The sequence below is a fragment of the Tupaia chinensis genome, unplaced genomic scaffold (genome assembly GCF_000334495.1).
Source record: "Tupaia chinensis unplaced genomic scaffold, TupChi_1.0 Scaffold000671_1, whole genome shotgun sequence".
Lineage (NCBI taxonomy): Eukaryota > Metazoa > Chordata > Mammalia > Scandentia > Tupaiidae > Tupaia > Tupaia belangeri.
In genome coordinates this window covers 3,694,864-3,718,059 of record NW_006160193.1, presented here as the reverse complement: position 1 = coordinate 3,718,059, position 23,196 = coordinate 3,694,864, and the positions used below count along the sequence as shown (strand labels likewise).

The 23,196-nt window shown below is 49.1% G+C and overlaps 1 protein-coding gene across 1 annotated transcript in view; it reads right to left on the bottom strand.

Moving 5' to 3' along the window:
- Positions 1–23,196, bottom strand: part of EML1 (EMAP like 1) — a gene marked incomplete in the record, with an annotated part of 190,152 nt that overhangs the window by 85,637 nt on the left and 81,319 nt on the right. The window contains 1 exon segment of the mRNA XM_027776368.1: positions 3,682–3,864. Coding sequence (XP_027632169.1) covers positions 3,682–3,864 — 183 coding nt within the window.

Genomic DNA, 23,196 nt, shown 5'->3' with positions numbered 1-23,196 from the left:
ACGGGAGTGGGGACCGGGACCTGCTGCCCTCAGGGCCAGGACGGGAGTGGGGACCGGACGCGCTGCCCTCAGGGCCAGGACAGGAGTGGGGACCGGGACCCGCTACCCTCAGGGCCAGGACGGGAGTGGGGACCGGGACCCGCTGCCCTCAGGGCCAGGATGGGAGTGAGGCCGGGGACCCGCTGCCCTCAGGGCCAGGATGGGAGTGGGGCCGGTGACCCTTTGCCCTCAGGGCACATGCCCCACGGACTCACTTCTTTGTGATATTTTCCCCCCGTGTTTTGGCGGGACCTTCTGGCTGTCATGCTTTGATTTATTAAAAGACACTTACATAAAGTGTCTTTATTCTCACTTATATAAAGATAGTAGATACCTATAAAAGGTTTATTTCTCTTAGAAGTTCCATAAAACTTAAACTTCGCTCGTTTTCTATTTGATTCTTCAAAGAGAGAAAGAGAGAAGAGAGACGGGCACCCCCAGACAGGTCTGTGGAGACCGGAGTCTCGGCCCTCTGGGTTGCAGGCACACGTGCGTGCCCTGGAGGTACAGGGAGCCCTGGGGACGCGAACCTGGGCCTGCTGCTGCAGACAAAGAGGAACATTGTGTCCATGCAGCCACAGCTGGTCCAAGTGTCCCTGTTTTTTCTTTTTCTTCTTTAACTTTGCTGCAGGGTGTGTGAGCTCCCCAGGATTGGGAGGGAAAGCTCAATAGCACCCCCGGGGGGATGGCCGCACCATAGTCCCTGCTCCATTCCCCTCTGGGATTTTGAGCACGTGCACACATGTGTTTTTGTTTGTTTGTTTGTTTGTTTGTTTGTTTTGAGAAGTCTTTTTTGCTATAGGGCGCATGCGCTTGCCAGACAGACAGAGAGAGACATAGAGACAGAAAGCAAGAAATCAACTCCCAGGGGGGATGGCCACGCCGCAATCCCTTCTCCTCCATTCTCCTCTCGGGATCTTGGGCACACACGCACACGTGCTCGGCGTGAGTTTTAAGCCACCGGGTCCGGGACGTGAACCGCGGTCGACTACATGGGAGTCCAGCGACATAGCCATTACGTGAACTGCTGGTCCCTTCAATGTGTTTTTTTAAGCCTCTGGGTCCAGGGTTCAAACTGCAGAGTCATGTGGGATTCAGCTGCCTTCACCACTATGCCACCCGGCTGGCTACAAGCTTCACTCCTTTTGATTTTTTAAATTACTTTTTAATTTTACTATTTATTTATTTATTTATTTATCTTTATTTATTATTATTATTTTAAGTTTGCTATAGGCCATGTGTACTCACCAGAGAGGGAAAGTGAGAAAGCAAGTCCCTAAGTCTGGACTCAAACCAGGGTTGGCCATGTGGGAGTCCAATGCCTTAACCACCATGGCGCCTGCTGGCCCCAACATTTCACTCTTTTTTTACAGAGATTTTTGCTAATGCGTGCATGTGCTCACCAGAGAGGCAGAGACAGAAAGACAGAAAGCGAGAAGTCACTCCCCAGGGGTAACGGCCACGCTGCAATTCCTTCTCTCAAGACTTTGGGAATGCACGCACACACACCCAGCGGGTCAAGAAAATAAATCTCTTGAGCAGGCCCTTTATATCATTTTCCTGATTTTCTAAAACTAAAGCAAGGAAGTCTAAAGCTTCATGTAAAGCAGCTACTTGGAGTGGACCTTTCAGATACAGCAGTCATCGGACTTATTTCTGGAAAGCTGAGTAGGTCACGAACACTTAAATAACCCGGTTTCTATTTAAAATACTGTAATCGCTTTGTAACTTAGGAGGAGGAACGGATGACTGAGATTATTCAACAGGGGGACATCAGCCAGGCAGGAGGATCTCCACAGAACAGATGACAACTCCTCCGAGGCTCGGAGAGAGACTTCTTCCCACAGACGTGTGACACGTGGCCAAGTGCTGAGGCAGAACGGAAGGGGGCTCCAGGGAAAACACATTAACTGTGAAGTAATTTGTTAAACCCAAACAATAAGAAAAAGGTCTTTTAGGGACCAGCAAGTTAGCGGAATGGCTATGTCGCTGGACTCCCATGTAGTCGACCAGTGTTTGAGTCCCGGACCCGGTGGCTTAAACTCACGCCGGGCACGTGTGCATGCGTGCCCAAGATCCCGAGAGGAGAATGGAGGAGAAGGGATTGCAGCGTGACCATCCCCCCGGGGGGTGATTTCTCGCTTTCTGTCTCTCTGTCTCTCTCTGTCTGTCTGGCGAGCACATGCGCCCAGTAAGAAAAACAAACAAACAAACCTCTCCAGAAAAAGGTCTTTTAGAAGGGACATTTATACGCTGCTGTCTCAAACTATTTTAGCCAGAAGAATTCTACAGCCAGGGTAAGCTAGAGAGGGCCAGAGGGAAGCGATCCTGGTGAAGGATGCACACCATAGGCAGCCGTCGGAGCAGAGCTGCTCACCAGCAGAATGGCCGCTTTCTGCAGGGATGTATTTCCACAACTTTAAGTGTTCACAACAAAGTTACTTCACACGAATGCTGCTTTAAAAAAAAAGTTTTTTGGGGACCAGCAGTTGGCATAATGGTCATGTTGCTGGACTCTCATGTAGTCGACCATGGTTCAAGTCCTGGACCTGGTAGCTTAAACTTATGCCGGGCAAGTGTGCGTGTGTGCCCAAGATCCTGAGAGGAGAATGGAGGAGAAGGGATTGTGGCGTGGCCATCCCCCTGCGGGGGTGATTTCTCTCTTTCTGTCTCTCTGTCTCTCTCTGTCTTTCTGGCGAGTGTACAAGCCCTATAGCAAAAATCTCTCAAAAAAAAAAAAACTTTTTTGTTTATTACTGTCATGAGAGAGATAGAGAAACATACAACACCCCCGACAGGCTCTGGACATCACAACCCTGCCCAGTCTCAGTCAGCCCCGCTGATGGGCGCATGCATGCTCACTGTACTGAGGGGGGTCTCTGGGTGGGAACACAGACCCCTTCCACGTGGGCCAGCATCTCAGGCGCCCACCATGTACACCCCACAGTCTACTTTTTTATGACTCATTCCCAGGAGCCACAGGGACATGACAGGATCACTTGGACATGCCAGAGATCCACTGGACCTGACCTCTGCAGCGGGCTATGTCCTTGTGGGTGGCAGAGGAGACCCAGCAGAGGCAGAAGATGCAGTCTAGGAGCGGCCTACCAGCTGGAAGAGGGAGTAAAGTTCATGATACTCCAGATTCTGAGCTCCTCCAATCAACGGCCCACCCCGTCCCTGCCCCAGTCCCTGGCTCAGAACCTCGGATGGGACATAAGATGGACTCAGCGTTTGCTGTGCCGAGCTTCAGGGCAGGGTAAGCTGAGTACATAGAGAGTCTCTAAAAACATTTCCAGGTGGAGCAGCCTCCAGAAAGAGCCCCAGGGGGCATGGTCCTTTTAACAAGCTCTCTCTATTCCAAAAAATATTAATAAGACAGTTGTTCTCATCAGTCCATTTGGACGGTTCCTTCCTTGGCTCAACAAGCATTTAATGATGATGTGCAGATGTGTACCACTGGGCTACACAGTCCAGCACCATCAGACCAGCATCATACCTCGTGTGATTATCTGACAGTACTAAGACTGCTTTACCGTTATTCTAAGTTTTGATTTTCTAACACTGAAGAGTATAATGCATTTTTTAGAGCAAGAATCATCAGTGAGACCAATTCTGTTGTCCTGCATATTTAACTGTCACCTTTGGTAGGTCCTTTCCTGTTGAGCACGGCCTGCTGCTCCTCAGTGATGTTCAGCCGCCGAACCACGTCGGCCAGGGCTGACTTGAGCAGCTGGATGTCATCCTCTTGCATCTGCACTCGCTGCTCCAGTGAGGCAATGCGGTCCGTCACCTCCATGCTACTTGAAGCAGAGGCGCTGTCATCTAGACCAAAAGAAAAGGGTCGAGTGAGTTGCAAGTGCTCCCCAGGGAATGCGGATCTGTAAACATACACTAGCACGCTGCTTTAACATAAAAAAGTAAAATAAAATAAAACTGGAGACAACTGCTCTTGTGCAGAAATAATGAGTAATCTCACCACATAAACTACAACTATAGAATGCTGGGACCAGCAGATGGCGTAATGGCTATGTTGCTGGACTCCCATGTAGTCAACCACAGTTCGAGTCCCGGACCCAGTGGCTTTAACTCACGCCCAGTGCGTGTGCGTGTGTGCCCAAGATCCCAAGAAGAGAATAAAGGAGAAGGGATTGTGGCATGGCCATACTCCCTGGGGGGTGATTTTTTTACTTTCTGTCTCTCTGTCTCTCTCTGTCTTTTTGATGAGTGGACACGTCCTATAGCAAAAAGCTCTCCAAAAAAAAAAAAAAAAAAAAGGAATGCTACTACAGTTTTGGCTTGTTCTACCTCTGTGCTTTGCTTTTCCTTTATTTTTTAAAGAGAGATTTTTGCTATAGGATGTGTACACTTGCCAGAGAGACAGAAAATGACAAATCATCTCCTCCCCCTGGGGGACTGGCCATGCTGAAATCCCCTCTCCTCCATTCTCCTCTCAGGATTTTGGGCATGAACACACACGTGCCTGGCCCTTGAGTTTGAGGCTGCCAGGTCCAGGCCTCAAACGGCAGTTGGCCAAGTGGGAGTCCAGCAATGTAACCATTACGCCATCTGCTGGTACCTGCACTTTTCATTTTTAAACTATGGTTTTAATTGCCATTATATTTTTCAACTTGTAGGCCAACATTTTTACCCACGACATCAGAGAACCTCAGAAATATAAGGGATAGTAAATTGTGTCTACTTCAATCTTCCACACACTGCAGAAATCCAATCTGCAAGGCTTTCTAGCATTTATTCCAAGGATACTGACAGGGAGGTGATAATACCTCAAGGCCACATTATCCATCGGTCAAGGGCAAAGCAAAGTGAGTGGTCAAGTCTGTGTGGTGAACATACCCTTCTAGCTGTGGTAATCACATACGGAATCCAAATTCCTGACTCCCTACCAGGGTCTACAAGCCCCTACGTGATCTCTCTGGCCTTGTGTTATCGTTCTTCTCTTCAGTTCCAGTGCTCTAGCACATTGGCTTCTGTATCTGCTGTGGCCTTTGCTTGAGACATTTCCAGCCAGCTTTGGCATAACCAAATCCTCAAATAGGCATTCTCTAGAGAACCTTCCTAAGAACCTTGTCTAATGTTATCCTAGGGTACAAAGAATATCTGAAAATAATGACCCAAACATCCCAAATTTGCTTAACAGAAATATACAACCACAAAATGTAAATCAAATACAAAGCAAAATAAATGCAAAGAAGCCCACCTCAAGGTACATCATAGTCAAACTGCAGAAAATCAAAAATGAAGAGCAAATATTGAAGCCATAGGAAGAAAAATGATATATTTAGGGGATCAAGAATCTGATTAACAGCTGACTTCTCATCATAAACTATGGAGACTGGAAGAGAATGGAACCACATCTTTAGTACTGGATAAGAAAACATTCAACCCAGAATTATAAATCCAGCAAAATATCTTCCAAGAATGAAGGCAAGAGAAAGACAGATTAGCAAAAACAAGAAGAATTAATCACCACAAGACCTGCACCACAAGAAATGTTAAAGATCTTCAAGTCAAGCATAAATTGCATAAGGTGCAAACTCAGACCCTCAAAAGAACAGAGAATATTGAAAATGATAGTTATCTGAAGAAGTTCAAACACTAATTTTTATCTTTTTGCCTTTTTCCTTAATGTTCTTATAAATCTTTAAGACAAAAATGAAAGCATTGTCGGGGGCCAGCAGGTGGTGTGGTGGTTAAGGTGCTGAACACTTCCTCATGGCCCACCATGGTTCGAGTCCTGGACCTGGTGGCTTGCTCTCTCTCTCTCTCTCTGTGTCTCTGGTCAAATTGAAATAAATGAATGAATGAATAAAATTTTTTAAAAACTAAAGCATTGTCTTAAAAGGGTTACAATGTATATGTAATAAATATAAGTAACTACCATAACTTAAAAGACAGAGTATATATATTATTGTCATTAACTGCAAGTGGTTAATACAACTGTAAGTTACAGTCACAGATGCATATCGTAACCCCTGGTAAACTATTAAACAGTAATGCAAAGAAGCATGGCTACAAAGCCAACAGGAAATTTTAAATGAAATTCTATATTCAAATAATGCAAAAGAAAGGGGGAACAGAGGTATAAAAAAGAGAGATGAGGCTCAGCAATGGTTGTACAAGTTGGGCAGGAGGCACCACTGTGCAATGGCGGAGGCTGCATAGAAGGCCCAGGTCTAGTTCCTGTACCCACCTAAATAGGCCACACACTGCGATGTGGTCTTAGCTAATTGGGAAGTTTGGGCAGGAGGATTGCAATGAGGCAATTTTCTATCAAAAATATCTCTCTCCTCTTCCTTCTCTTTCTCTTGTTTAATTTTTTAAAAAAGTGAGAGAAAGAGACAATTTAAAAATAAAATGGTAAAGAAAACCTAATATAGCAATAATTATACTAAACATTATGTTAATGCAACAACTGCATAAAGCACAAAAATTAAGAGATAGAGAATGTCAGATTTATTTTTTTCTTCTCTACGAGAGAGAGACACTTAAATACAAAGGTACAGACAAGTTAAATGAAGAAAAATAAACCACGTAGATAATAAGTATAAGAAGCCTTGGGGGGAACCAGCAGTTAGCGTAATGGCTATGTCGCTGGACTCCCATGTAGTTGACTGCGGTTCGCGTTCTGGACCCAGTGGCTTAAAACTCATGCCGGGCACGTGTGCGTGCGTGCCCAAGATCCCGAGAGGAGAATGGAGAAGAAGGGATTGCGGAGTGACCATCCCCTCCCGGGGGGTGATTTCTCACTTTCTGTCTCTATGTCTCTCTCTGTCTGTCTGGCGAGCGCACACGCCCTATAGCGAAAAACCTCTCAAAAAAAAAAAAAAAAAAAAGGCTTGGGGCCAGCAGGGGGCATGGGGTTAAGGGCGCTGGATTCCTACATGGCCGACTGCAGTTCAAGTCCCAGACCTGTAGACTTGCATTCTCACTTTCCCTTTCTCTTTCTCTGTCCCTCTCTAGTCAAATTAAAATAAAAAAAAAATAAATGGATAAATAAAGTTAAATAAAGTAGCTCTTAAAAAAAAAAAGAAGGTGGCTAGAGTGACAATTAACATCAGATAAAATAGATGTCAAATAACATGTATTGCTAGAAATAAAGAAAGCCAAAACATAATGAGGAAAGAGAAAATCATCAGGAAGACATTTCAATCATACATGTGTATGTACCCAATAACAAAAGTATTAAAATAAATGAGGTAAAAATAGAACTAAAGTGAAAAAAAAGATAATTCCATAGTTTTCCTTATGATTTTAATATCCCTCTCTCAGCAACTGATGGAACAACTAATAAAAAAAATATGGCTTACACTTTTACTAATAATTACAATACCACAGCCATCTTGACTTAACTGATATGTATAGAAGACTAGACCCAACACTGGCAGTTCATACAGAACGTTTACCAAAATATATCATATTATGACCATAAAACCAATCTGAGTAAAATTAAAGATTGGAAGAGTATGTTCTTAGATCACAACTCTATTAAGTTAGAAATAAAAAAACAAAAACATAACCAGGAAAACCATAAGTGTTCAAAAATTAAGGAATATACTTTTAAATAACCTCTGGTTCAAAAAAAGGGCATCATGAGAGAAATTTTAAAATATTTTTAATTAAGTCTTGGGTTGAAGTCTGAGTTCAACCTAAAGGATGGGTGCAGTGGCACACAACTATAATCCCAGAACTTAGGAGCCTGAGGCAGGAGGACTGACAGAACAAGACCTTAAAAAAAAAAAGAAATAGACACACAGAGAGAGAGAGAGAGAGAGAAAGGGAGAGAGGAAGAAATTAGGAAAGAAGAAAATATTTTTAATTAAATGATAATGAAAATACAACAGATCCAAATATATGAGATGCAGCTAAAGCAGGGTTTTGAGGATAATTCATATTTTCAAAAATCCCTATGTTAGAAAAAACAGAAGCTGGTTCTCAAAAAAGATCAATAAAATGCAAGCTCCATAATGCAGGGACCTTTTCTGCTGGTTCACTGCTCTACCCATCAGTATCTAACACAGAATAGAAACTCAATAAGTATTTGATAAACTAATGAATAAATGGGTAAATGGTATCTCTTTTGAAACATAATTAATTTCTGGGGATATAAAGATGATTGATTTACATGCCTATTTTAAGAAATTCTCCATATAGCGGAGAAGACAAATATTCATGAGTTTCTAAAATAATTTGGATGATATAATTGAGAATTATACAAAGTGATAGGTGAACATACTGGGTTGTCAGGAAGTTATGACACATTTTTGCATAGGAAAATACATCACTACTTTCCCAACAACCTAATAGATTACAGTATATTAACTGTATTTAGAAAAGCAGGATCAAGCAGGGATTGACCTTGAAGAATAAAAATATTCAGTAGATAGAAAAGCAGGAGTAAGAAGAATGGCATTCCAGGCAAAGAAAATGATTTATGTATTTATTGTTAGGTTTATTTTATGTCTTCCATGAGAGTGAGAAAGACAGAAAAAGAGGGGGAGAGAAAGAGAGACAAGCACCTTCGACAGGGTGCCCACATCAGGATCCATCCCCAGCCTCAGCCAGCCCAGCTCACAGGCACACGTGTGCCCAGTGGACATAGGGAGCCCTCCAGATCCCAAACCAGGACCTTGCCATGTGGATCCAGAACAGCAGAGGATTGTTTTACCACTATGCTACTGCTGCAGGTCCAGCAAAGAGCAATTATTAAGTACCAATACACATCTACAACTGCTAAGACTTACGAAGAAAATGTTATGTAAGTCTTTTATTTTCTATTTGTCTCATTGCCAGAGCATATGTGTGCCCGGGGGCGGGGGGGCGGCGGGAGCACCCTTGATAGTATGTGCTTATGCTTCTCCATTTCTCTCCTGTCGGGATCCTGGGCACGGACGCACATGCACACTATTTTTACGCTGCCAGGACCAGATCTGACCCACGGCTGGCCATGTGGGACCCATTCCTTTAAACACCAAGCTAACAAAGCCAGCCCATGTAAGTCTTGGAAAAGTATTATCTGAGGCAGAGCTCTTTAAGGACATCAACTATGAGGCAAGAATATCTTGCAAACACCCTCTTCGGCTATTCTTCCCTTCCTAGAGCTAAATCTACTCTTTGTTTGTTTGTTTGTTTATTTAGCCGTAGGGCTTATGCACTTGCTGGAGAGAGACTGCGAGAAGGAAAGTGAGAAATCGTCCCTGGAGGGATGGCCCTTCTTCATTCTCCTCTCAGAATTCAGGGCATCCTCGCACACATGCCCAGCATGATTCTCAAGCCAACAGGTCTGGGACTTGAACTATAGTCGGCCATGTGGGAATCCAGTGCCTTAACCACTACACCACCTGCTGGCCCCTAAATATATGCTATTCTTCCTTCTCCTGACATGGATCATACAGTTGGGAGTTCTGGTGGGTGTGTGTATATGGTCCTTTGTGCTGTCTCTCCCTGTTGATTGAGATATATAAAGAACTTTTAAAAGTCAATGATGAGAAAACAACGCAATTAAAAGACTTGAATAGACACTTCACCGAAGAAATGATATGGATGACAGATAGGCACATGAAGAGACCTTCACCATCTGTAGTCAGTGCAGAAAGGCAAGTTACAGCCACGAGGTATCGCTGCTCACCCATCATCACTGCTCACCTATCACGGTGGTTCAAATTAAAAACGCTGACAAAACCAAATGCAGAGAGAATGTGCAGCAAATCAAACTCTCTTACATTGCTGGTGAGCACACAGAGGATAGGCCCCTCCAGAAAAAGGTTCAGTGTTTTCTTACAGCTCAACATAGACTTCTCATATGCCCTAGCAATCCCCAGGTACTTCCTCTAGAGAAAGGAACATGTATTCATAGAAAAACCTGTACACCAGGGTCAGTAGCGACTCTGTTTAGGTCCAGTAAACACCGGAGACAACTAGTAAGTGGATACATTGTGGTATGTCTATACAAAGGAAAAGTTCTCAGTAATGAAAACGAATAAATGACTGAAAAAACAACTTGGCTAGGTCTCAAAGGCACTACGGAGTGAAAGAAGCTAGTCTCAAAAGGTGACGTACATATCTATGACTCCATTTATAGGGTGTTCTCCAAGAGACAAAACTACCAAAGGAGCAAAGACTAGTGGTTGCCAAAGGCCAGGATAGGGTCGCAGCACAGGGAGTTTCGGAGGGTGACCGGAAGGTACTGTAGCATTGTGCAGTTATCTGAACCTCTAGTGCATTCAAATACAGGCTCTCCTTACATAGCCATGGAATCCTGTTCCTATTACCAGGTCGTTAAGCGAGGCACTTAAAGGCAGATGTCTTGAGGTGTGTCATGGCGCATGTAGGCATGTATTTCTGAGTATGTCTTTTTCAGTAGACATTGTGAGACGCCACACTAAAATGACATCATTCTAACCCATACAGAAAGCTTACATTAGATAAATGCCAGAAAGTGACAAGACATACCACAGTAGTATAAATCCGGTGTAATCGTTATTTATTCTGAATACTACTACAGGTGCATAGTAAAGTCTAAATTTATAAATAAACATGTCGTCTTGTGTGATTGTGAGCATTCTGTATAGTGAATACTAACCAACTGCAGGAACAGATAAAGACAGAGTTGGGATTCCCAAGACACACAGACTGAGAAAGGGCTCCCTCACTGGAGAACTATCACTAACAGGTAGGTCGTTAAGTAAGGGTTGGCAGGAGCCAGCAGATGGCACAGCAGTTATGTCACTGGACTCCCACATGTCTGGCTGTGGTTCAGGTCCTAGACTCAGTGGCTTGAAACTCATGCCTGGCGTGTGTGTGTGTGTGTGTGTGTGTGTGTGCCTAAGATCCCAGGAGGAGAATGGAGAAAGGATTAAGGTGTGACCATCCCTCCGAAGGATGGTTTTTCACGTTCCCTCTCACTGTCTATGTCTCTGTCTCTCTCTCTCTGGTGAGCGTTCTTATGCCCTTGGCCTAGTGGTTAAGGGAGCTGGATCCCACATGGCCAACTGCACAGTTGGAGAGTTTGAGTCCCAGCCCTGGTGCCTTAGAAAGCATGCTGGGGGACCAGCAGTTAGCGTAATGGCTATGTCGTTGGACTCCCGTGTAGTCGACTGCTGTTCGGGTGCCGGACCTGGTGGCTTAAACTCACGCCGAGCATGTGTGCATATGTGCCCAAGTTCCCAAGAGGAGAATGGAGGAGAAGGGATTGCGGCGTGGCCATCCCCCTTGGGAGGTGATTTCTCGCTTTCTATCTCTGTCTCTGTCTGTCTGGCGAGAGCATGCCAGGACCCCAAAGCAAAAACCCCAAAAAAAAAAAAAAAAAAAAAAAAAAGCATGCTAGGTCCCAAAACCTGAACAGGATGGAGAAGCTGAGAAGAAGCCTGTGAACTGACCACCTCCGACTCGGGGTGCTCTCTCCTGCTCCCTCTCTTTTGGTCTCTCTGTCCCTCTCAGGAGAACATACTCACATATATATAAAAAACTGTTTCAGAAGTGGGAGTTTTGTTGAGTGTTAACATACAAAATAAAATAACTTCATAAGCAGTTAATGAGATAAGATCTACGCATGCACTGGCCTGCCACTTTGGGCGTTACTATTTCTGCCTGTGGAGACTGGTTGCTATTTTATCATGAGATCTCAGCAGAAATTTATGTCAATGGAAGCGGGATACTTGCTGCTCACTGGAAAGGGACCGTCCTTAAGGTCTTTGCAACTCCTTGCGAATGGAAGGCCATCCTGTGAGATTCCTGCATTTGTGTTTGACCTGGATAGAAATGTAAGAAAGTCCTACTCCCCAATATCGAGCCAATCAGAAGACAAAGGTGTGGAGAGTAAAAAATAAAAAAGGTATTTTATATCTGTCTTCCCTCTGAGGAGCAATTAAACAGCTTAACAAGATCGTGTACTGTGTGAATAAGAGATGGAGGCAGGCCTGTGGAACAGCTGTGCCACGGCAGCCTGGACCGTCACAGCTGACTGGGAAGGTCGGGCCGCAGGAAGAAGGCCGGGAGGTTCTACCGAGGTGGGAGAGGCTGTCTCAGAGCTAAGGCCTGGCGCGGCGGGGAGGAGGCATTACTCAAGCCATCGGCCATGGCCCCTGGAGTCAAGCCACTGGGTCTAAATCCCAGCTCCGCTATTTCCTAGCTGTGTGCCCCAGGGCGAGCTATTTCATGTGCCCCTGTTCAGCCACCGGAAAGCAGGGACACTCACATCCACCTCACAGGATTACTATGATATCCAGTGCGTTGATATATGCAGAGTGGGCCTGCAGATGGCGTGGTGGTTAAGGCACTAGATCCCACGTAGCCAGCTCCGTGGTTTGACTTCCAGACCCAGCAGCTTAAAGAACAGCCGGGCGCGCGCACACGTGTGTGTGTGTGTGTGTGTGTGTGTGTGTGTGCCCAGAATCTCAAGAGGAGAAGGGACTGAGATGTGGCCAACCCCTCACCAAGGGGGGTGATTTTTTTACTTTCTCTCTCTCTCTCTGGTGAGTGCACATGCTGTATGGCAAAAAATCTTAAAAAATAAAAAAATGTGTGTGTGTGTGTGTGTGTGTGTGTACAGAACACTCAGAATACACTTTTATGTAGGGTGACTATACACGTGTGAGCTGTAATTAAGCTACCGATGTTATCACCAACCAAAATGACCACAGTAATCCAAGTGTAACATGTCCTCCAACATCCCCACGTGCTGAGCACTGTTACGCAGATCAGCGCTGAATAATCAGGAATTCGTGGTCATCGCGGTCACATGCCACGGGAGGATGTCTGGGTCGGCAATGGGCTGCGTAGATGGCTGCGGTCCTGTAATGAGCGCAGGCCTGGCCCTCAGGTGTGTGCTCGGGCACTCTGCAAGAGGACAGAATTGCTGCAAGACACGCTTCTCAGAACACTCCCGGCATTCCCTGATGATTGACTGTAATCGGTGCCCCCAAATCCCAAAAAACGTAATGGAGAAGAAGGGATTGTGGTGTGACCATCCCCATGGCGGGGAGGGGGGCACTTAGAAAATAAAAAAGCTTTTTTTTTTTGGAGAGATTTTCACTGTAGGGCGCGTGCGCTTGCCGGACAGACAGAGAGAGACATAGAGACAGAAAGCGAGAAATCACCCCCCAGGGGGGATGGTCACGCCGCAATCCCTTCTCCTCCATTCTCCTCTCGGGATCTTGGGCACGCACGCACACGCGCCCGACGTGAGTTTTAAGCCACCGGGTCCGGGACACGAACCGCGGTCGACTACGTGGGAGTCCAGCAACATAGCCGTTACGCTAACTGCTGGTTCCCAAAAATAAAAAAGCTTTATAGTTTAAAATAGGCCACTGTGGTCTCAGAGATGGCTAGATAATAGATAAAACTTCAATTAAACTGCATAAGCTAGACTCCTAATCACATCACCAAATGTGTAGGCCCTGCTTTCCCTCCCTGTCCCCGTGCTGCTGCAACCTGTCTGAGGCTCCTAACCTTGGGCTTGAGGGGCCAGTGTTGTTCCAGTACTTTCTGCTTCACTCAGCAAGGGGGTGGGGGGCAACAGCATAATGAAAAGGAAAACCCACAGCTCAGTTCAGATGACACAGCCCAGTCTACAGCTCAGTCCAGATGACACAGCCCAGTCTGCCGTCTGCCATTCTGCAGGATTCCACAGCACCAAATGGGAAATTTCCTCTGAAGTCCATTGAAAAAACGTCATTCAGTTGTGAACGTTGCATACATAAAACTTTCATGAGTTATTTATTTATTTTAAAGAATTATTTAATTTATTTATTTTAATTTTACCAGAGAGGGATAGAGAAGAGAGAGAGAGAGAAAATGAGAAAGCAAGCCACCAGGTCTGGGACTTGAACCACAGTCACCAATGTGGGAGTCCAGCACCCCTCACCACCACACCACCTGCCAGCTCCAAGTTAACTGAAGTTAACTTCAGTGCCTGTACCTCTGAGTTTTATCTGTGGAGGCAGTGAAAAGAATGTCAATAATAGAGCCTTGTTAGCTTTTTGCCCCAAAGTTTTCACTTCACTCTGAGCTGCAGAAGGGAAGCCTGAAGTGAGGCTGTTTTCTTTTCTTTTTTTTGGGGGGGGAGAGGTTTTTTCACTCTAGGGCGCGTGCGCTCGCCAGACAGACAGAGAGAGACATAGAGACAGAAAGCGAGAAATCACACTCCAGGGGGGTGGCCACCCCGCAATCCCTTCTCCTCCATTCTCCTCTCGGGATCTTGGGCACGCATGCACATGTGCCCGGCGTGAGTTTCAAGCCACCGGGTCTGGGATGCGAACCGCGGTCGACTATGTGGGAGTCCAGCGACATAGCCATTACGACAACTGCTGGTCCCAAGTGAGGCTGTTTTCTACACTCTCACCTCTTGGTTTTGAAACATGTTTCTCCAACTGTGTGATTAGCCATGTGGAATCCATCCTCCTTAACCACCACGCCACTGGCTGGCCCCTAAAGTGATTTTTAGTACACGAAAACTTCACAGCTTCAGTTTTTCCTCATTTTCTCTCCAAGTGTCTCCGACTCGACTGCTCCCCAAGCCACCTATGGAGAAATGTCTGAGGTGCCCTAGGGAGCAACCGGGGGCACGTGGCTGGGCGCCGTTAGGAACTGGGGCTGGCAGGTGGTGTGTGGGTTGAAGGTGCTGGAGTCCCACATGGCCGACTGTGGCTCAGGTCCTGGACCTGGCGACTTCCTTTCTCACTTTCCCCTTCTCTGTCTTTCTCTGGTCAAATTTTAAAAATAATAATAAATAAAGTTGAATAAAATAATTCTTTTTCTAAAGAAGAAGTCAGGCAACTTGGGGCAAGCTCCCGTTAAGAGCCGACATGGATCCAGGTGCTAAGGGACAGTCCTCTCCTTGAGAAGTGTGCACCACGGACAGACCCTAGGTCCAATCCAGGTCCTTGATGCCAAGCCTGGTGATGCCCCTGCCATGCCACAGTCCTCCGGGCAGCACCAGCTCTGACGCTGACCGGGACCAGCTCCAGCAGGCCAGGAACAGTGGCTGCCGCCTCGTAGGTCGGTGCTGGGAGCCGGCACCTGCCCAGCACAGGAGGACCAGCTCCAGCAGACTGGGGAGGGTGGCTGCCACCTCGTAGGTCAGTGCTGGGAGCCGGCACCTGCCCGGCACAGGATAGGAAGGTGCTGCTGCAGCTCAACAGGGTCTCCTAAGTGGCAGTCTGATAAAGCGAAATGCAGTCGCTATGAAAGAAGCCAGTTCCCATGGTGAGCAGCCACCACGCCTAGAACTGAGGGTGCTGTAGGGCCAGAATCTCCAGCCGAGGGCAGGGGTCTGGGTCTTCTCGGAGGGGCTGGCTCCTGAGGGCCAGCTGGGGCTGGCTGGAACCAGGCTTGTGGAGGCACTGGCACCCGGCGTGGATTCAGAAAACACAGAGGAGCTGGACGGGTGACAGCAGCGTGTGTGATGGGGCACGTGGGCCAGGAGGACAGTCAGCCGCCTAGCAGGACTGACGACGTGGGAATAAGATGCAGGAGGGGGGAATGCGGAAGTGTGGCTTTGGCTAGCTAGCCTGCACCTGTAAGGTGAAACGCAAAGCCCCTTTTCATTTTGTGCCAGAGGGAGTGCACACGCCTCAGAGACAGAGAAACAGAGAAAGAAGAAAAGAAACGGGGTTGGGTCATGTCGCAATCCCTTCTCTTAATTTCTCCACCCCTTCAGGATTTGGGGCCTGAACACTCACGCGCCTGGCATGCACTCAGGCTGCGGGGGCCAGGACTCAGACTGTACAGCCGGCCCTGTAGGGTGTGGCTCTTGTAAGCTACATGGTCAGCCCTGATGGGACTTTCATGTGGGGCATGAGGGATGATAAGATAAAAGCAGCAGCAATTTGAAAGGAAACTTACCAGTTCCAGAAGCCCCAGACTAAGAAGGAACCCACAAGAAGGGCTGAGGAGGCAGTAAGAGCGGGGACTCGGGCCAGGAGAGTATGAACGAAGATGATAAACAGAATCACAAAAGGGGCGAGCTCCACACAGAAGCTCTATTTCCCGCCTCCACCCTGGGAAGAGCTGGGGCTGCACTGGTGGGACCACCATGGCCCTGCTCCTGGCTACACTACCACCCAAACGCCATCTGTGCGGGCACTGGAAAATGCTGAGCACCTCCCAGATATACGGGAGTATGCGTTGTCGCTCAAACACCCAAACGCTATTAAGTAATAGTCCATTGGTTACCGGGGCCCCACACACAGAAGCATATGCCCATGTATCCTCATATCTGGTTCCTGCATTCGATATTCCAAAACACCCACAGTGCCAGAGCTACGGTCTCGAAAGTCGGAATTTAAAAAAAAAGAACACAGAATGCTAAGTAGTCCCAACTACATTGAAGATACCTGTGTCCTGCCCTCTGGCTAGAGGCAGAGCTTTTCTTTGTAGTCATTTGCCACCACCTCACCAGCTGCACAATGTCTTTGTTCAAAAAAAGAGCAACCGGATCTCTCATCTCTGCACCAGGCTGCCTGTCCGGTGCTTAGTGCTCACTGTTCAGCAACGTGGCAGCACTGAAGCCGGGCTCGAAGCTGTGCTCAGGCGACTCCCTGACTTACTGCCCTCCAGACAGGGAGTGAACGCTCTGCTTACCTAACTACAGATGCATTCCCGGCTCCGGGTCTGTGGTTGGCCACAGCAGTACATTCTAACCGGCCAAGTAGGAAACAGAAACGCACTTGTAGATCCTAATCGAAATGACTGTGGAACCTGCTCCCATTCCCTGTCATCAGTCCGCGCTTGTGTATTCTCTGGAGTTGAAAGAGACAGGCACCCGCTCCCCTGGAGCAGCAGGCAGCCAGTGTGATTAAGGGCCTGGATCTAAAGACCTGGACTCCCGTCACCCGAACAAGTCACCGAGTGCTCGACTCAGCCTCCTGACCTGTATGGTGGCGTAATGCCCTGCTCGAGCTGAGAGGGTCAGAGTGAAAGAGCTCCACGTAGAAGGGCAAATCCGGAGGTTAGCAAAAGCGTTTTCCTGCAATCACCGTGTCCTTATCACCCAGCCTGTGCTTCCGCCTTTACACGGGGGTGAGGGAGGCTGTGCTGAGGCAGGGGATCCCGTTAGGAAGTGCGCAAGCCTTTTTAAAATTTTTTTGCCATAGGGTGCTTATGCTCACTAGAGAGAGACAAAGAGAGAAGGAAAGTGAGAGATCAAGCCCAGGAGGGATGGCAATGCTACAATTCCTTCTTCATTCTCCCCTTGGAATTTTGGACATGTACACACACTTGCCCAGCGTGCTTTTCAGGCCGTGGGGACTCAAACCTGTGGAGTCGGCCATGTCGGAGCCAGCGCCTTAACCACACCTCCACCTGCTGACCGAGTGTGCAGGCTTTTTACCAATGCGCTGAAATCGCCCCACCCCCCACACCGTGCCTTCCTGTCACTCAGCTGCTGCCTCTGTTCGTTCAGTTCACTTCCAGCAAATGCTCAGATGAGGCATCTGAACACAACTGCTCATGGGGTCAAACCGAAGCAAAATACAGCTTCAGGGCCAGCCGTGGCGTGGTGGTTAAGGGGGCTGAGTTCCACATGGCCAAATACACGGTTTGAGCCTGGACCTCGTGTGCGTGCATACAATTGAAATCCCAAAAAGAGGAAGAAATGGATCTCTCCACACCACACGGGTGTGACCGGGCTGCTGGCGTGCACCAGTGCAGATGCGCACACCAGCGCTGACCGCGCACTGGCGCTGATGCCACGCGGCACACAGTTCGTTCTGGGAGTTACAAACTGAGAATACATTGAAAAGATGAAGGATGGTGTTAACCTCAGCACCCCCCCAGGAGACCTGGTGTATAGGTAGTTAAAAACGTTAAATAGAAATGTGTATGCCCACCGTGTGCAGTGGTAACGCCAGTGCCCAGCGGGGCTGGAAGCCGTGTGCCAACCACAGGTCCGGATCCGGGTCAACTGGAAAACACGTCCAGGCACACCCGTGGGCACCCAGAATCCTCAGGGGTCAGAGGTTTTCCTTAGGGAAGGGGACTGCAGCCTGAGACCCTGACAAAGGAGCCTCCCTCTCTCACACACACACACACGCACGTGCTCTCTAGCACATAAGTAAATTAAAATTTCTAAAAACTACAGCTAGCTCAAGGGGCTGGATGGTAGCACAGTGAGGAAACGTGACATTCTGCAAAGCTGACCCACATGGGAAGGTTCTAGGTTTGTGTCCCGCTACTTCGCTGAGTACGCCAGACATGCACGTGCCTTTACGCGGGGGCTGGCTGGCCACACGCGTGTGCCTGTACTCCGGGGCTGGCTGGGCACACATGTGTGCTCTTACTCTATCTTGGCATAGGTGCCCTATTAGGGTTGCTGCCTCTCTCTTGCAGAAGAAATAAACTTTAAATAAAGAAAAAGATCAACTCTTGTAACCACCTAAAGGCTGTGACACCCCCGAAGCCCTTGCTGCCCAGGTGCCTGGATAACTGGGAGGCTGCGACGGTGTCCGGTAGTGACGTCCTCCGCGTCCACACCAGGTCTCCCAGCTGAGCCCCTCCCGGGTCCTGCGGTGGGGGCGTCGCACTCACACAGCTGGGCAAGAAGCCCAGAGCCCGTGTCACAGAGTAGCACTGAGTTGTTCGAACTGGTTTTTCTTCTGTTTGTCTGATTGCAGAAGTACAAAAGCCCTTTAGAGAAGACATGGGCATGGGACCACGTAGTCGACCGCGGTTCACGTCCTGGACCCGGTGGCTTAAAACTCATGCTGGGCACGTGTGCGTGTGTGCCCAAGATCCCGAGAGGAGAATGGAGGAGAAGGGATTGCGGCGTGACCATCCCCGCCCCGGGGGGTGATTTCTCGCTTTCTGCTTCTCTGTCTCTCTCTGTCTGGCGAGCGCACGTGCCCTATAGCAAAAACCTCTCCCCCCCTCCAAAAAAAAAGAAACATACCAGGAGAAGACATGAGCATGAGGGGAACCCGGATGTAACAATCAGCCCTTCCGCTGCAGGTGAGGCCAGCCACTGCCTGGTGCCCAGCCACAGCCCAGGATGGGCCTGACACCCTCTTGGGGTGCTGGGTGGGGAAAGTGAGCTCCTCCCAGACTCTCGCCACCCTACCATGGTGGGGGTGCACCAGACCGTGCCTCCTGACACCTCGGGCTGGTGCTGTCTCCACTGCCCCATCCTGGCCCCGAGATACAAATGACCACCTTGTCTAAAGCTCATGTGACAGACGGCACCTCCGAGGGGAGTGTTCCCATCTTGGCAGGTCGGCTAAGGGAGAACACAGCTTCCAAATCACCAAACCTTATCAGCATAAAGAAAGAAGGAAAATGTCCAAGAACTGCGAGGCCAGGATAGGGGAGTCACCTGGGTTTTAAATGAAAACTGCTCTGGTGGGAAAAGGAGGTACGAACCGCAGCTGGCCCTTGCGCCGTCAGAGACCCCCAGTCCGTGTTGGCTCAGGGACCACAGGAAGCACCGCGCTCAGCGTGTGATGGTGAAAGGCAAGTTCGGGTCACAACCAAACGTTTAGCTGAGGAGTTGGTATGTTCAGTGTCTGCTCTCTCCTGCACATGTGGCCACAGATCGGGGTCCAGGTTTTCCTCCTCCTGAACCCACTGACCTGCCTTGGCCTGGGCACCTGGCAAGCCCACACCCGCCTCCTGGGTCACCTCTGCCACCAGCCTCCGCCATGCCCTTGGCTGGCGACAGGCACCTTCAACTCCAGCTCTGACTGCATTCTGGACACGCTCACCTGCAGACTGAAGCAGGTGTGCATGCATGCACACGTGTGTGTGCACGAGCCTGACAGGCAAAGTTAAATATGTGTGTGCACAAACAAACGTGCATGAGAGCATGATAGGCGAAGTTAGAGGAACTTGTGTGTGCATGCATATGCACACGTGAGTATGACAGATGAAGTTAAATGTGTGTACATGTACACAAGTGTGCACGTGACCAATGAAGTGAAACTGGTCTTGCCTCTTCTCTCCCACCACTGTCCTTTCGGAAGGCACCACATGGGGCCAGTCATGAATTACAAATCCTTTATTACTCTTGAGAGATCCCAAGTTGCTTCCCCTTAACATCAAATCAGCAATCAAATCCTGCTGACCCCCAGCATCGGCGTATTTATCATTGTAAACGCCCTCAGAACATCTACAGGTTGCCTCTCCATGGGTGCAAAATACTTCTTTTTTTTTTTTTTAATTTTTTTTTGGGGGGGAGTGGTTTTCGCTATAGGGCGCGTGCGCTCGCCAGACAGACAGAGAGAGACATAGAGACAGAAAGCGAGAAATGACCCCCCAGGGGAGATGGTCACACTGCAATCCCTTCTGCTCCATTCTCCTCTCAGGATCTTGGGCACGCACACACACATGCCTGGCGTGAGTTTTAAGCCACCTGGTCCGGGACGTGAACCGCAGTCGACTACGTGGGAGTCCAGCGACACAGCCATTATGCAAACTGCTGGTTCCCATGTGCAAAATACTTCTGAAATCCATGCAGTTTTTTCATATTATGCACTTTTTTTGCTACGGAGGTGCATGTGCTCATTGGAGAGAGACAGCGAGAGTAAAAGAGACAGAGAGAAAGTGGGAAAGCACCCCCAGGGGAGTGGTCACATTGCCACCCCTTTCCCCCCCGTCCTCTCAGGGTTTTGAGCACACACATGCATGTGCATAGCATGTTTCTCGAGCTCCGGGTCTGAGACTTGAACTGCGCAGTTGGCCATGTGGGACCCAGCTGCCTCAGCCACTATGCCACTTGCTAGCCCCTGGTCCGGGACGTGAACCGCAGTCGACTACGTGGGAGTCCAGCGACACAGCCATTATGCAAACTGCTGGTTCCCATGTGCAAAATACTTCTGAAATCCATGCAGTTTTTTCATATTATGCACTTTTTTTGCTACGGAGGTGCATGTGCTCATTGGAGAGAGACAGCGAGAGTAAAAGAGACAGAGAGAAAGTGGGAAAGCACCCCCAGGGGAGTGGTCACATTGCCACCCCTTTCCCCCCCGTCCTCTCAGGGTTTTGAGCACACACATGCATGTGCATAGCATGTTTCTCGAGCTCCGGGTCTGAGACTTGAACTGCGCAGTTGGCCATGTGGGACCCAGCTGCCTCAGCCACTATGCCACTTGCTAGCCCCCCATGCTCTTTTTGAAGGCCCCCTTGTACTTCAACCCACTGAGCTCAGCTCAATATTGTCTCCTCCTGCCTCTAGAACAGCAGGCTGGACTGGGGGCTCCCCCGTGGATTACCAGAGCACCCACATACCCTGCAGTCCTGCACTTATTGGAACTTTCTGCGAGCGTCTGTTTACTTAGGTCCTTTGCATCAGACAGCGAGCTCCTTGGATTCAGGGACCGTGACGTTCATTTCGGCATCCTCAGCACCGAGCACACCTCCTGGCCCAAAGTCAGCCCTCGAGGAGGATGCCAAGTGAACCACGCTTCGAAGACGCCACAGTACTGGCCCTGAAAGTCCAGCCCACAGATCCCCGAGAGCCCTTCGGGGAGCCCGTGAGGCTGAAGCGACCTGCAGCACTGAGATGTTATTTCCTGTCTCGGTGTTGACGTTCGCACCAATGGTGGAGGCCACAGTTTGAACGTGACCCCCACAGTTGATGGGTGGGGAACTTAATGCCCAGTGCAACAGTAGTGAGAGATGGGCCTGTTTGTATTTTGGGTTTTGGGTTTGTTTGTTTGTTTATTTATTTATTTGCCAGAGACAGAAACAGACAGAGAGGGAGATGAGGAAGTCCTTCCATGAGGGTGGTCACGCCACAATCCCTCATCCATTTTTCTTCTCAGGATTTTGGGCACACAACTACATGAGCCTGACATGTTTTTCTTTCTTTTTTAAACATTTTATTTATTATTATTTGTCTTAATTTGCTATAGGGCAAGTGTGCTCACCAGAGAGAGACAGGGAGAGTCCCACCAGGCCTGGGACTCGTGGGACGCCAGTGTTCCAACCCCCACGCCGCCCGCTGGCACCTCCGGCATGTTCGTCGAGCCATGGGGTCCGGGACTCTAACCACACAGTAGGCCGTGTGAGACCTAGCTACCGTGACCATTCTGCCGGCTGGCCCAAGAGGTGGGGCCTGTAAGAGGTGACCAGCCTGCCGTGAGGCCCTGCTGCCGTCACGACTGGGTGAGCGCTGCCTATGGGATGCCATATGTCGGGAGCCAGCTGCTGGCGAAAGGAGCTCACCCCCTTCCGCTCTGGCCCACACACTCGCCCGCCCTTCTGCTTTCCACCACGGGCTGACACAGCGCAGAGGCCGTCACAGATGTTGGCCCATGCTCTAGGACTTGTCAGCCTCCAGAAGGGTGAGCCAAACACGTCCTTTCTGTAAGTGACAAAGTCTGCCGAACTCTGTCGAGCTCTGTTACAACAGCACCTGCAGGCTAGGACGGCAGGTGGCGCCCTGGTGCCCTAGTGCCTGTCATGGCAGGGAACCACGGCCCCATGCTCTCCACAGCCACCTGCTCAGACCAGAAGAGTCATGCTCAGGTCGGAACGTCTTCGACGGCCAGCCACGTGGCTCAGTGCTTAGACACTGTGGTCTGAGAGCCAGGCCCATCAGGGAGCCCCAGGTTTGATTCCTGGCCCTCTCCAAGTAGCTAGGTGCAGCGGTGGGAGGCTGAAGCAGGAAGATCATGAGTTCAAGACTGGCCTGGGCAACAGTCTATCTTTAAAAAAAGAAGAATAAAAGAAAGGCATCTTTGGCAAAGTCAAAAAGCGATTCATTTTACTAAAGCCCAGCCCGTGTCCCTCTGTCAGCGCTCCCACTGCACACGCGGACACGGTCGGTCAGAGCTCCCGCTGAGCACACGGACACCCGTGGTCAGAGCTCCTGCTGCACACGTGGACACGGTCGGTCAGAGCTCCCGCTGAGCACACAGACACCCGTGGTCAGAGCTCCCGCTGCACACGCGGACATGGTCGGTCAGAGCTCCTGCTGCACACGCGGACGCCGCTGGTCAGAGCTCCCGCTGTACACGCAGACACTGTGGGTCAGAGCTCCCGCTAAGCACACGGACACCTGTGGTCAGAGCTTCCGCTTCGCACGCGGATGCCGTCGGTCATAGCTCCCGCTGCATGCGCAGACGCCGTGGGTCAGAGCTCCGGCTGCGCGCGCGGACACGGTTGGTCAGAGCTCCGGCTGCGCCCGCCGAAGCGAGGCGGCGG